Source organism: Oncorhynchus keta, chromosome 32 (assembly GCF_023373465.1).
Source record: "Oncorhynchus keta strain PuntledgeMale-10-30-2019 chromosome 32, Oket_V2, whole genome shotgun sequence".
NCBI lineage: Eukaryota > Metazoa > Chordata > Actinopteri > Salmoniformes > Salmonidae > Oncorhynchus > Oncorhynchus keta.
Window position 1 is genome coordinate 19,787,313 of NC_068452.1, and position 14,854 is coordinate 19,802,166.

General features: G+C 47.5%; 1 protein-coding gene across 2 annotated transcripts in view; it reads right to left on the reverse strand.

The window, feature by feature from the left end:
• Nucleotides 1-13,972, reverse strand: part of LOC118365237 (LIM and SH3 domain protein 1-like) — a 40,686-nt gene extending 26,714 nt beyond the window's left edge. Inside the window, exons 1-2 of one of the 2 annotated variants that reach the window (XM_052490836.1) lie at nucleotides 13,539-13,972; nucleotides 3,376-3,470 (exon numbers count right to left, since the gene is read on the reverse strand). In XM_052490836.1, coding sequence (XP_052346796.1) covers nucleotides 3,376-3,470; nucleotides 13,539-13,607 — 164 coding nt within the window. In that variant the 5' untranslated portion in view covers nucleotides 13,608-13,972. The remainder of the gene's footprint in view (nucleotides 1-3,375; nucleotides 3,471-13,538) is intronic. The other variant, XM_035747284.2, reaches the window with a different exon arrangement.
• Nucleotides 13,973-14,854: the final 882 nt, after the last annotated feature.

Below are 14,854 nucleotides of genomic sequence, written 5' to 3' on the forward strand. Positions count from 1 at the left end.
GCACTGAAGGACAAAGTAGCTGATCTTGGATCAGTTTACCCCCCAATGCTAAATTAATTAGCCTAACCCTTAAAATGGGATGAGAAAACCTGATGTGACCCTGGATCACGGTTAGGCAAAACGTCAAATGGCAGCTACTCTGAGGTAGGTTGGGGCAGAGTACGATAGAGTAGATCTCTGGTAGTAAAACTCTGGTTTTTAAATCGGTGGGACTGAGCTGGTGTAGACAGCTCTGTGTTCTGCTAAGACCGAGCCGTTGCGAATTCTCGTCTGACTGACGTCCACACAGGGAGACCGACAGAAGCCATTAGACCGAGTCTAAAATGCTAAAACATGTCTCTTGGCTGAGATGTTTTCACTGACTGGGTTCTTATCCAACTCCGTTTCTATCAACACCTGCCACTGAGCACTTGGGCAAACTGTGGAAAGTACCCTGTGCTGCGACAACACTGGGATTATGTTATTCTCTCTGAACGAATGGCTGGTGTTGACTTCTGTTAAATCATTAACTATGCAGTTGCACACAATTTGAAAGTAAAACTACTGTGTGACTAGAGAACAGGGCTCTTCAAATCTGAGCCTGGAGGTCCGGAGTACTGCTGGGTTTCTGTTCTGCCCCTCCTGATAATTCATTGCACCCAAATGGTGTCGCAGTCAAAGATAAAGAGGGGGAGATTGATAATCAGCCGTAGTACTTTGACTCAAAGTAGCGATTTGTAAATATAAAATAATAATACAAACGGGTGGAGTTAGCTAGTGCTACTCGGCTGTACCTGCGCCAAAATGCCGGTCACTCTCATCCAATACCTTGTTCTCCATCTTTTTAAACAGTGAGCCAAGATGTTTTCAGCACTGACTTCCATGACGGATCAAAACTCATTTCCCCCCCCACACACTCTCTCTCTCGTCTCTCTGCAGCAGACATACAGAGCAATCTTTTTGGAACATAAAAAAATCGGTATTGAATCGCAATGCATATCGTACAGGCACCTAAGTACAGTGATAACATCGTATGGTGAGATCCCTGGCAGTTCCCGGGCTTAAAACAACAGTGGAACGGACTTGGGAGGTCCAGATTTGAATTTGCCTGCTATAGAACATGGTGAGACTGGTCACGGTGAAACTGCCTCTATAAACACTATTGATTCCATTAAAGGTTTGGTTTGCAGCGTCCATGAATCCAGGGGTCATGAGAACAACAGCGGTATGACAGTAGCTTGCCCAAGGCGCGCTCTCTCTCTCTCTCTCTCTCCCCTCTCATACTCCATTGAAACAAATCGGCAATCTGTCCGTCCTCCTAAATCTCCCGCAATCCCCCTTGTGAGCTGGCCGACTAATCAGGGTACAGGGATTCTCAGCCCAGCTGTGGGTGGGAAGCGTTCAGTGAAAACAAACAGGCGTCTATCAGCTGCTGACAGACATAAAGCTCTGATGATAGCATAGTTTACCACAGTAAAACCACAACACAGCGCGAGTGGAGTTAGAGCCAGCATTCCTTCCCTGGAGAGGGAGTCTCCTCCACGGGTAGGGGTTTACTCTTGACGGGTAGGGGTTTACTCTTGACGGGTAGGGGTTTACAGAAATGGAAAGAAGAGCAATACACAGTCTGGAGGGGCCTTGTTCCTGAAGGAGGGATAGCGAGAACGGAGGTCTGAGGAGAGAATAGAGATGATCCTGCCAAAGGCAAAGCCGCATGATCTCTCTGAAAGATCGGGATCTAAGAGCGACTGGAGAAGTAGGAAATTCGTGGGAAAATCCCTACTCTCCAGTATTCAAAATGAACGTGTGTGTGTGTGTGTGTGTCTGGTTGCATTCTGGGCAGAAGGACAAGCATATTGAGAAGCGGAGGAGAAGTTTGCAAGGGTGTAACATTAGTAAAATATAGTTTGTGTTTTTCCTGGCATGTATATATTAAGTGCATGCATGTAACTAACTGTGAGTACGTGAGAGAAGGGGGGGACGGACGACTAACTGTGAGTACGTGAGGGAAGGGGACGGACGACTAACTGTGAGTACGTGAGGGAAGGGGGGGGACGGACGACTAACTGTGAGTACGTGAGGGAAGGGGAGGACGACTAACTGTGAGTACGTGAGGGAAGGGGGGACGGACGACTAACTGTGAGTACGTGAGGGAAGGGGACGGACGGACGACTAACTGTGAGTACGTGAGGGAAGGGGGGGACGGACTAACTGTGTGCACGTGAGGGAAGGGAGAGAACTAACTGTGTGCACGTGAGGGAAGGGAGAGAACTAACTGTGTGCACGTGAGGGAAGGGAGAGAACTAACTGTGTGCACGTGAGGGAAGGGAGGGAACTAACTGTGTGCACGTGAGGGAAGGGAGGGAACTAACTGTGTGCACGTGAGGGAAGGGAGGGAACTAACTGTGTGCACGTGAGGGAAGGGGGGGGACTAACTGTGTGCACGTGAGGGAAGGAGGGAACTAACTGTGTGCACGTGAGGGAAGGGAGGGAACTAACTGTGTGCACGTGAGGGAAGGGGGGGGACTAACTGTGTGTACGTGAGGGAAGGGGGGACTAACTGTGTGTACGTGAGGGAAGGGGGGACTAACTGTGTTTACGTGAGGGAAGGGGGGACTAACTGTGTGTACGTGAGGGAAGGGGGGTACTAACTGTGTGTACGTGAGGGAAGGGGGTACTAACTGTGTGTACGTGAGGGAAGGGGGGTACTAACTGTGTGTACGTGAGGGAAGGGGGACCAACTGTGTGTACGTGAGGGAAGGGGGGACTAACTGTGTGTACGTGAGGGAAGGGGGACTAACTGTGTGTACGTGAGGGAAGGGGGGGGTACTAACTGTGTGTACGTGAGGGAAGGGGGGTACTAACTGTGTGTACGTGAGGGAAGGGGGTACTAACTGTGTGTATATGAACAGAACATGAAGACACGTCTTCTTTCCCCAAACACACACAGTGAAGAAGAGGCAAAAATGAGAGGGGGATTCCAAGGATTCCTAACCAGCCGTGGGAGCGTGGGCTTGAGTGGGAGTGTGTGTGTGAAGCGTGAGTTGGCTGGTGTGCGTCGCTGCTGAGGAATTTCTGGAATTTCTCTTGTTGACCCAACAGAGAAGGAGGGGGGGGTGTAAAGCGTGCTCTTTTCCACACCACACGCAGCCCTTCTCTTTGGTGAGCCAAAGACACAAATGGAGGCAAGGAGATAAGGAAGGGAGCCTCCACACTGCTCTAAAGTACACACAGTAGGGTCTGTAACATCACACACACAACCTTGGGTCAGTCTCTGAACCAGTCTTCTGCAATAGGCTAAATCGGCCAATTCTGTTTGGTATGAGGGATGAGCACCTGAGCCTTTTGTGAACATCTATTACCTTTCTCAAACATACACACTTGGGGACAACTTACGCATTGCAGTATGGTCTCTTTTCAAAGCCTTTGTAATTCTTCATGTTTAGAGTCATTTTGCAGATCTCGCAGCTGAAGCATCCTTTGTGCCAGTACTGAGAGAGAGGGAGAGGGAGAGAGAGAGAAAAATTAGACATTTGTTTCACTGTTCTCAATGCTACCATGGAGGACCTAAACCACACAGCATATTCACACCAGGAAGTGACATATTTGGATGAATAAGGCCATAACCATTTTAGCTGGAGGAAAGAGGGAGAACGGAGAGAGAGAGGTCTGTTTGTCGAGGCGCAAAGGGGTTAAGGGTCACCAGACCACTTACTCTGGACCTCTCTACACGGTGGTTATTTATAAGCCATGTCAGGGGGACGTGTGGCAGTGTGCGGAAAGCGAGCGAGAGAGACTGAGGCGAGCATGTTTGCAAAAACCCATGCGTGAAGCCCAGCGGCTGACTAGACACCGTTTAGAGCACAGAGCCACGTCCACTTTTAGAGAGAACTGCCAACTCCCACCGTGGCACCCCACCCGCCGGCTCAGCACCCATCTTCGGTAAAAGTTAACTCCCTCATAGAACAAAGCAGCATTGAGGATCCCTGAACAGTTTCGATGGCGTTTTAGTGATGAAACCTGCTCGTTTGAGCAGCCTGTAAGAAAGCCATGCCGGGGTGGATGGCGAGGCCGCTGTTTGCAGTTGGAAAGTCATTCCAACTGACCCAGGCATCCAGCACACCTCCATATTCCATTAACGCCACTCGGGAAAAAACGGTCAGCCAGGTTTCACAATGATGCGAGCGGCTGAGGATAAACACGGTGTTAAATTAAGAGCCAAATGTCCCGGAAAAAGGTTGTTTAACCTATTTGGCAGCATAATAAGGGCTTCAAAGTCACGACCCCTTGATATTCCTGGCCTTGTGTGGAGATCTAACGTTACTCAGAAATACGCACGGGTCACACACACATCTAGTGACTGAACCAGTTTCCCTGCCCTGCCCCTATTCACCCATAGCCATACGCAACACTGCCAACAGAGCACATTGAGCTCCCCTGATTGGACGACTACTGGAGAAGACCCGTGTTCAGTTTGATTTGACCCTCTCTTTCTCTTCCTGTCTGTCCATCTGTTCATCTCTGGAAGCCTGGGTCTGCTTCTCTCCCTCTAACCATATTCACAACAGCCCTATCCTTCTTAGTCTCACACCCCCCCCACCCCCTCTCTCTCTCTCTCGACAGCAGGCTGATCTGTGGCCTAAGGGTTCAGAGGGGGACCGAGGGAGGCTGGAGGGAAAGAGGAAGGAGCATGAAAGGAGGGAGAGGGCGAAGGGAAGGAGAGAGGGGTGGATGAGAGCAACGCCAGGGAGTGAGGGAATGATCTGGCCCGTTCCTGCCATCAAGGGAAGGCAAAAGACGGAGGGAGGAAGAAAGAGGAAGATACCGTCCTTATTAACACGGCTCAGGGGTATTCTCTACTCAGCCACCCCCCGTTTCTCCCTATTCCTGTCTTTCTTTCACTGAACATTCTCCACGCACAAATAAGTCAGTGCACTGAAGCAGACACACAGAAAACAGAACCATTCAAACACACACAGTAAAATCGTGCAGTGTCCCTGTCGTGTGAAAAGGGCATTACGGCTGGGGGTATCCATCAGGTCCCTGTGTGTTCTACAGAGATACAGGCTGGGGGTATCCATCAGGTCCCTGTGTGTTCTACAGAGATACAGGCTGGGGGTCTCCATCAGGTCCCTGTGTGTTCTACAGTGATACAGGCTGGGGGTCTCCATTAGGTCCCTGTGTGTTCTACAGTGATACAGGCTGGGAGTCTTCATTAGGTCCCTGTGTGTTCTACAGTGATACAGGCTGGGGGGTCTTCATTAGGTCCCTGTGTGTTCTACAGTGATACAGGCTGGGGGTCTTCATTAGGTCCCTGTGTGTTCTACAGTGATACAGGCTGGGGGTCTTCATTAGGTCCCTGTGTGTTCTACAGTGATACAAGCTGGGGGTCTTCATTAGGTCCCTGTGTGTTCTACAGTGATACAGGCTGGGGGTCTTCATTAGGTCCCTGTGTGTTCTACAGTGATACAGGCTGGGGGTATCCATCAGGTCCATGTGTGTTCTACAGTGATACAGGCTGGGGGTCTCCATTAGGTCCCTGTGTGTTCTACAGTGATACAGGCTGGGGGTCTCCATTAGGTCCCTGTGTGTTCTACAGTGATACAGGCTGGGGGTCTTCATTAGGTCCCTGTGTGTTCTACAGTGATACAGGCTGGGGGGGTCCCTGTGTGTTCTACAGTGATACAAGCTGGGGTCTTCATTAGGTCCCTGTGTGTTCTACAGTGATACAGGCTGGGGGGTCTGTGTGTTCTACAGTGATACAGGCTGGGGGTCCCTGTGTGTTCTACAGTGATACAGGCTGGGGGTCTCCATTAGGTCCCTGTGTGTTCTACAGTGATACAGGCTGGAGGTCTCCATTAGGTCCCTGTGTGTTCTACAGTGATACAGGCTGGGGGTCTCCATTAGGTCTCTGTGTGTTCTACAGTGATACAGGCTGGGGGTCTCCATTAGGTCCCTGTGTGTTCTACAGTGATACAGGCTGGGGGTCTCCATTAGGTCCCTGTGTGTTCTACAGTGATACAGGCTGGGGGTCTTCATTAGGTCCCTGTGTGTTCTACAGTGATACAGGCTGGGGGTCTCCATTAGGTCCCTGTGTGTTCTACAGTGATACAGGCTGGGGGTCTCCATTAGGTCCCTGTGTGTTCTACAGTGATACAGGCTGGGGGTCTCCATTAGGTCCCTGTGTGTTCTACAGTGATACAGGCTGGGGGGGGTCCCTGTGTGTTCTACAGTGATACAGGCTGGGGGTCTTCATTAGGTCCCTGTGTGTTCTACAGTGATACAGGCTGGGGGTCTCCATTAGGTCCCTGTGTGTTCTACAGTGATACAGGCTGGGGGTCTCCATTAGGTCCCTGTGTGTTCTACAGTGATACAGGCTGGGGGTCTCCATTAGGTCCCTGTGTGTTCTACAGTGATACAGGCTGGGGGTCTTCATTAGGTCCCTGTGTGTTCTACAGTGATACAGGCTGGGGGTCTCCATTAGGTCCCTGTGTGTTCTACAGTGATACAAGCTGGGGGTCTTCATTAGGTCCCTGTGTGTTCTACAGTGATACAGGCTGGGGGTCTCCATTAGGTCCGTGTGTTCTACAGTGATACAGGCTGGGGGTCTCCATTAGGTCCCTGTGTGTTCTACAGTGATACAGGCTGGGGGTCTCCATTAGGTCCCTGTGTGTTCTACAGTGATACAGGCTGGGGGTCTCCATTAGGTCCCTGTGTGTTCTACAGTGATACAGGCTGGGGGTCTTCATTAGGTCCCTGTGTGTTCTACAGTGATACAGGCTGGGGGTCTCCATTAGGTCCCTGTGTGTTCTACAGTGATACAGGCTGGGGGTATCCATCAGGTCCCTGTGTGTTCTACAGTGATACAGGCTGGGGGTCTTCATTAGGTCCCTGTGTGTTCTACAGTGATACAGGCTGGGGGTCTCCATTAGGTCCCTGTGTGTTCTACAGTGATACAGGCTGGGGGTCTCCATTAGGTCCCTGTGTGTTCTACAGTGATACAGGCTGGGGGTCTTCATTAGGTCCCTGTGTGTTCTACAGTGATACAGGCTGGGGGTCTCCATTAGGTCCCTGTGTGTTCTACAGTGATACAAGCTGGGGGTCTTCATTAGGTCCCTGTGTGTTCTACAGTGATACAGGCTGGGGGTCTCCATTAGGTCCCTGTGTGTTCTACAGTGATACAGGCTGGGGGTCTCCATCAGGTCCCTGTGTGTTCTACAGTGATACAGGCTGGGGGTCTCCATCAGGTCCCTGTGTGTTCTACAGTGATACAGGCTGGGGGTCTCCATTAGGTCCCTGTGTGTTCTACAGTGATACAGGCTGGGGGTCTTCATTAGGTCCCTGTGTGTTCTACAGTGATACAGGCTGGGGGTCTCCATTAGGTCCCTGTGTGTTCTACAGTGATACAGGCTGGGGGTCTTCATTAGGTCCCTGTGTGTTCTACAGTGATACAGGCTGGGGGTCTCCATCAGGTCCCTGTGTGTTCTACAGTGATACAGGCTGGGGGTCTCCATCAGGTCCCTGTGTGCTCTACGGTGACAGGCTGGGGGGTAAGTCAAATCATGCAGCACACTACTAATTATTATTAGTAATATTATAATATTGATATTGCACACTATAAATCGTCTTCTCTCCTCACTGTCCTGAGAGGGTCAGGATATCCACCACGACAGCCGGGGATACACATTAAAAACACTATAGAACAGAGAAGACAACCACAGTGACGAGGGGAGGATTGCTAAACCAGGAGTGTTTCCAGAACATATAGCAGGGTTTCCTGGAAGCAGTTAATCCACTACAGGACAAAGGCATTTGGCTTAAATCCATGACCCCTATTCACTCTGATACCTTTTCAGAATTCTAGTCTGGTCTGGTGTGTTCTCACACTGGCCTTTACGGACGGACCACCCAGGGCTGTGTGCGTGTGCGTGTGTGTGTGTGTGTGAAGCTGCTGACCAGCAGAGCCGGGCTGAGGCAGACAAAGGAGTGGGGGCTCATTCTGGACACCGGCACTGAGCCCTGGTCAATGGAGCTCTGATCCAGAGCCAGCCAGCAACACTGGGCCAAACCTACACCCCAACCACACTACCCTCTCTGTGGCTGTGCCATGTCAAATCCCTGACAGTTTAAACATAACTACCCGCACAGGGGATTCCATTTCTACTAAATCTAAGCCTCAGCTGTTTCCGGATGCGGCGGCCATTTTTAGTCTGTCCACCTGTCTACATATTCATCCCGATCTGATGTCTAAACTCCCGTCTCTCTCTGTTACCATACTCTTGACATTCCCTCTGGGCATCGCCCCTAATCTGTAATCCCAATGTGTGTTATGGAGTAGTGCTGGATAAACAAATGGAACAGAGGGAGGGCTGACAGAGGGGTGTGCGACTGCGGGTCCTAATGCCTTCAAGCGGAGGGGTAAAGGTGAGCTGAATGGCAGCAGTGGACTTTGATCCTGTGTTTACCAGGGTAAACGCAATATTGACCTTGGGCGAATCCCAGCGCCATAGAGAACAGGCTTGGATTGCAGCAGTGTCAAAAAATATTATACCCGGCCTTCACCCAACCTGCTAACCCACATACCACCAGGTCAGAACCACAGCACTCGCTAAAGTATGCACTTAACACTCATCCACAGACCACTTGGTATGGTGTGTGTGTGGATCTGCTGTAGTGTGCTTAGACACCGCCTGCCCGGCACCAAACCATTCTAAAATCCCTGACTGTGGAGAGCCGAGACAGCCCCTTTCCCCACGTCGCCCGAACGGCCCCTTTCCCCACGTCGCCCGAACGGCCCCTTTCCCCACGTCGCCCGAACGGCCCCTTTCCCCACGTCGCCCGAAAGGTCCCTTTCCCACAGTCTCATCCTAAATCCTCCATCTCACACACAGAGAACAGGAGAAACAAAATCGCTCTGTACTCCTATTAATAGAGCCATAGTATTGAGAGCAACGGGTGTCCCAGTTCCATAGACACATACAGAGCACAGAACCTCAGGTGACTGACTTTACCATGGACCCTGCCCCTGATCTGAGTCACAATTGGAGGCGACTGGCTGGAGGGGAAGGGGGGGGGGGGTGCTCACCCTTCGGACAACATGAATCAGCTTTTAAATATAATCCACCCACATTTTGCCAGCCCGTTTCAAAAGGCCTAATCTCATTTCAGTAGGAAACCATTTCTAGACACTACCAGTGAATTACACGACTCGTTTGTCTGATCAGACAGTATCAGAAAGGCCTATTTGAATAAGATCAACTGACAGATCATCAGTGTTAGCCATTGACGCAGTGTATTTGAATGAGCCTGTTATAAACAGTGTCTGTAGAAAGGTCCGGTCAGTGCTGGCAGGCAGTAGGCAGACTAGCGTGCAGAGAGTTGGCACTGTTGATCCTGATGAGATCGCCAGGAGGGGGCTATTTGGGGGGGGTTGCATATGATGAGGCTTGTGCCTGTGGGCGTGTGACTGGACATGATTCAGTTTACATGGGAGTCGGGTTTGACCTCTCAGCTTTTCTTAAAAAGATGGTGGTATCTCTGTTGGTTCAGAGTCAGGTTGCATTCTGACCTTTGACCTAACTAAGACTGTTGTGCACTGTGTACCATGCAGAGATGTTTCTGGATCAAAAGGGGTTTAAGGTGGTGGGTGTGTCAGGGGGTGCAGAAGATTGTTGAGACCTCCCCCATTACATTTTAGAGGTCCCCCATCTTGGCGGCATATAAAGTAATTTAGCATTCTTAGCGAATCTCCTGAAATTCTACACGTCCATAATCTTTTCTACATACTTTATACATTTGCTTTTACTTGTTTCAGTTGACACCGAAAGCGTTTTCCCCAATTTAATGATTATTATTTATTTTTCTTTACAGTTTGGACTTAGGCAACCCGAAGAAAACAAAATGACCCAACGCAAGGATTTCAATGAGCGAAAGGAAAAAAAAACAGTCATGGATTAATACAATACACTGGTCATTACAGATGAGACACTCCTCTCTGTTCCTGAAAGGTCATATCATAAGTGTTTACTAGATAGAACACAGAGCATCAGACAGCTGTGCTGGAGCCACACAAATCTTAATCGTATCCTCCAGGGCTCTATTTTATAATAATATCTGTGATTAGACCTAACCAATACCATATATATATATTTTTTTTTTTTTCTTCTTCAAATGTATGAAAAGGCACACAATTTGATCATCTAAAAACACACCTTGAAGGCACCTCACTGATGAGGTGAGCCTTCCTTCGCCTGTTTATGCATATACTTTACATGGCTGCATTTTGTCCAGTCTTGTTCATTTCAATCCTCTGCCCTGAATTTACACAGGAGCAAAATAAGCTACAGCTTGTATCTAGAAAAATCTGTCAAACTGAAAGTCCTAAACCAAAAATCCAAGGCTGTGACTTTTTATGATCTTAAAAAAAAAAAAGAATAATACATTAATCGAGTTAGCTTATCGACGCGTCCCGACATGTTACCTTGCATGCTAAGAGACGATATTTGAGCCGGGACAGGGGGGGGGCTGCTTTTCAAGGAGGAGGGGAACTTATCTGTGAGCTTCTTCCCTCCCTTCCCCTGGGCTGCTCTCACACACATTGGAAGCCACAGAGCAGACGTACAGTGGTATGCATGTCACAATAAAATAACGAAATATTGATAAAGCAGAGTCCTTGCAGAACGGGTTGCGGATAGAGAGAGAGAACGTCCATCAAAATTAAATATTTTTTTTAAAAAGTATAGGTACAAGTAACAGACACACACAAAGGCACAGTGTAGAATATTGAGTACGTGATTACCTGTATACAGAATCTCCCACACGGGAAAATCATTCCATCAATGTAACAGAGACTCTCAGAACACAGAACCAATCATCATCTGTCTAGTACTTGCACGCAGTCAAACAAGTTCAGTCTTTCAAATAGGAATACACGCACACAGCCATGTATCCAGGCTTGGTTAAACCAGTTTTGCATATGGTGGACAGTCCGGCACTCTGGTTATGAATAAACCTACTATCTGGCAAAATCCCACCTCCTGCAGTTAACTTAACCCTTACAGTGAGGCTCCAGATGCTCAACAGCACACATCTGCTTCGATAGCTAGGAGGACTTGTCAAAAAACCTCTGAAGCACAGTACTGCATTACTAACAGGCAACGTCCACATATTGAAGGCAAGACAGATGAGTATGCCTACTCTCTTTCGTCTCACATAACATTCACTTCCTGACTTTACCCCTCATCCTCAGGTGCCCCCTTCCTCCTGCAGATCCCCGTCCCACTATAATGAAATGCAGAGCGGCAGACAAACTAGCGTCTGTGGCCCAGCTTCTCCACAGCACAGCCCCCATATAAATTACACCAGAAGACAGTTTGTCAGGTAAGCAAGTATTCAGCGGTCGCCGAGGAAACCGCACGCTGCAGCCTTGACTACCTTCGCCTGAACCAGACTGGGGAAAACTGCCGCCCTTCGCCGGTCGGCCTCGTCTGGTTTAAACAAACGAGAAGGGCAGCCGGTGCCCAGGAGGGGAATAGGGAGGTTGTTTTCGTGTGTCTGAGGAGGAGAGCGCTGATGCGGAATAGCAGCTAAGACAGACGCTCCCTGGGCTCAGAGCCTGTGTGTAGCTCAGAGGGGGAGGCAGGCAGCACAGCAGGCCTCTGACAGAGCACATTTTTATGAGAGTGTCTGTCTGCAGGAATGTGCGCTGCTTTCGGCATGATTTTCCAGAGAACACGGTTGCGGTCCGGCTTGTGTTCAGTTCACCTGATATCTAGCCACAACACCCAGAAATAGTTCACATGAATGTGTAAGGTATTGTTTTATTTTGAGCTCTACATTTTAATCCAAGGCAAGGGTTGTCAATTTCATCTCCATCCTGTTGGACAACAATAACAAGGGCCTTCTACTTGCACAACAGAGAGTATGATGAGTTCAAACCCATTGGCTTGCAGTGTACACAAGTATTGTCTCTTTCTGATAATGTGCTCCATCGTCTCTCACCAGACGCTCCCATCTATCGACCCAAACGGATAACACCCACTTACAGCGATCGGCTCCACAAGGCCTTCCCAATACCCATTAGACAAATTATAAGCTCGGCCCCGGCATCACTAGACTAGAGTGTGTAGGAAATGCCAATGCATCCTTCTCTCACCACAAGAGGTGACCCCGCCCACATCCTCCACTAGAGTCATGCAATGTGCTCAGTGCGCTCTGGCAGCAAAAGTAACGGACGTTCAAATTACAAAAAGAGGGACCACGTGAGAATATATGATTATTATAGCCCTGGTCTACCCAGTGGGCAAAAAGAAGTGGCGACAGGGATTGTGTGGTTCAGCCTGATTGACGTGCCATAAAGGTAGTGTTGTTTCAGTTGGCAGCAGAACAACATGCTGCAGAACGTGTTACTGCAGTACTGAGTGGCAAGAGACTAAACAGACAAGACCACGATAGCACAGTGACTGTTTTCTAATACACTCGCTAGCCTACGCATTCACACAAAGCCCACACAGATGGATGTTGTGATAGACATTGTGTGGACTTTAATTTTTTGTTTTTGTTTTAAGAAGTTAATTTCACTGAACGTGGGAAGCATGGCTCTGTTCCCTTGGTGTTTTTCTTCTTCCACACCCTGGTAGATTACACTTCCTTATCCGGGGTAGCTTGTGTGAGCTGCTAGCAAACACTGGATTTTGATAAGGCACTACTGCAACTGAACAACCCCAAATTATTGTTTAAACTTTTAAACAGCATCCTGAAAAACCAAGATGTTTAGCTTGAGTCAAATTGACACTGATTTAAATTACACAATGAAGCTTTGGCTATGAAATTGGCGATGGGAAGTCATCACACATGTTAATTTCTGGATTTGGGGAGAACTGAAACTGACTTTAGCTAAATAACTTTGAAAGCACGAACATTCTATTTAATCTCTCCATCTTGCTTGGTAACGTTACGTTAACTGAAATCATCAATTTGGACTAACCTCGTAAGGTGGATTTTACAATGCAATGTAGTAGACGTTAATCTTTAGTGACCAGCAAACTAGTTAATCATAATTGCTCGTTGTATGCCACCAATCACAATCTGATACCGACTACTCTGATGTTTCGGCTGATGGAAATGCTAACCACATTCCTGTCTTTGATAACGTTAGCTAAGCTAGCCCATACGTTAACGCAGCGAGTTAAAACTGGCTTGTTTGTGGTGAAAACAGGAAACGCTTCGTTCAAGAATTCAAATCTGTTTAAATCCAACGTGGCAAATGTAAGATTAAAAATCAGATCATTTAAAAAGACTAGTTATCTAGCAAACCTAAGTAGCTAGCTAGCTAAACGTTCAACAAATCAAAAAAGAGAAAACTAGCTAACGTTAGTCTTTCACAATCACATCCACACAGGCAGGTAACGTCTAGTGAATGTTAGCCTACCTGCCCGGGCATCACAAATCATTAACAAACACACTAAAGAAAATTCTATTGATAACGGGATGTATAATACACAAACAGAAGCAGGTGACTGCCAATTCAAATGCCTGGTTGCAATTTTTTTTTTCCTTACCTTGTCCAGACAATTCACTTTTTCCGTCGGGTACACGATTGTGCCACATCTGCCACACGACGGATTCATGTTTGAGGAATGCTGGATAAATTAGACGATTAAAAAAATAAGTAAGTAAACGTGTTCTTCCCAAACAATACGGGGTCGAGTTTGACGGCTGGATTGATCAAAACCCAGAGATTGTTGTCGTTCTAATCGCACAGCTGGCTGTCAGTACACGAACCAGAGACGTAAAGCGCGGGCACGGCGCCTCTCTTTCCAATAACGCGCTCCCGAGGAGAAAGGAAAGGGGGCGGTCTCATAAAGAGACGCTTGATTTCAAAGGCGGCGTTTATAATTGAATAAATCCTGTGATCAGATATCAATCCATGGAGATCGATCAGCGTGTACTATATTTGATAGAGAAATCCATCACTAATAGCAATACTCAATGCTTTTTTAAGTTGGTTGATTCCATGGAATGCGGAACTAGATTTATCACACCACCATCACTGGTCGTCACTAGTTACCACAGCCACACAATCTTAAACCCCGCCCATTTCGGCATTTTATCTTCATAAAATGTGATTTTAAACCTAACCCAAACATTAACCACACTGCAAAACGTATGTCTAGCCCTAATATTAAATTAAGACCAAAAATAAAATGTACGTTTTTGTTAGTTTTTTCGATAGAGACTATTTATTTTGTGGCTGTGCTATCTAGTGGAAACCACAATTACCGTGGAAGAAGCGCATATCAAAATCGTGTATATGACATATAGAAAATGTATCTAGAATACACGCCAACCCTTTTTATTCCGCATGATGATCATGCCATCTGCTACAATCTGTATGTAGGCTACTGTGAAGGCCTACATGGAATAAAGTTGCAAATATATTTGGTTTGGGTGACATCTGCTGTCGCAAATCAGAATTGGTTTCACTGGTCAGGGTGCAGAAATCATGGGCCCACTATAATTAAATTACATTTTATGGTTGACATTACAACTAAACATTATTCATTCAAATGCCTTTATTCTTTGAAAGTACTGTATTTCAAAACATGATCCTCCATCTGGGTTTAATTTGTAAGGTCAAAGTCTTGTATGAAGAGCACTCTGCTGTTTTGAAGTCATTGAATTGCCTCTGATCAATTTATGAAATACATTCTTGGCATGTACAGTACCAGTCAAAAGTTTGGACACACCTACTCATTCAACAGCTTTTCTTTACTTTTACTATTTTCTACATTGTAGAATAATAGTGAAGACCTCAACACTATGAAATAACACATATAGAATCATGTAGTAACCAAAAAAAGTGTTAAACAAATCA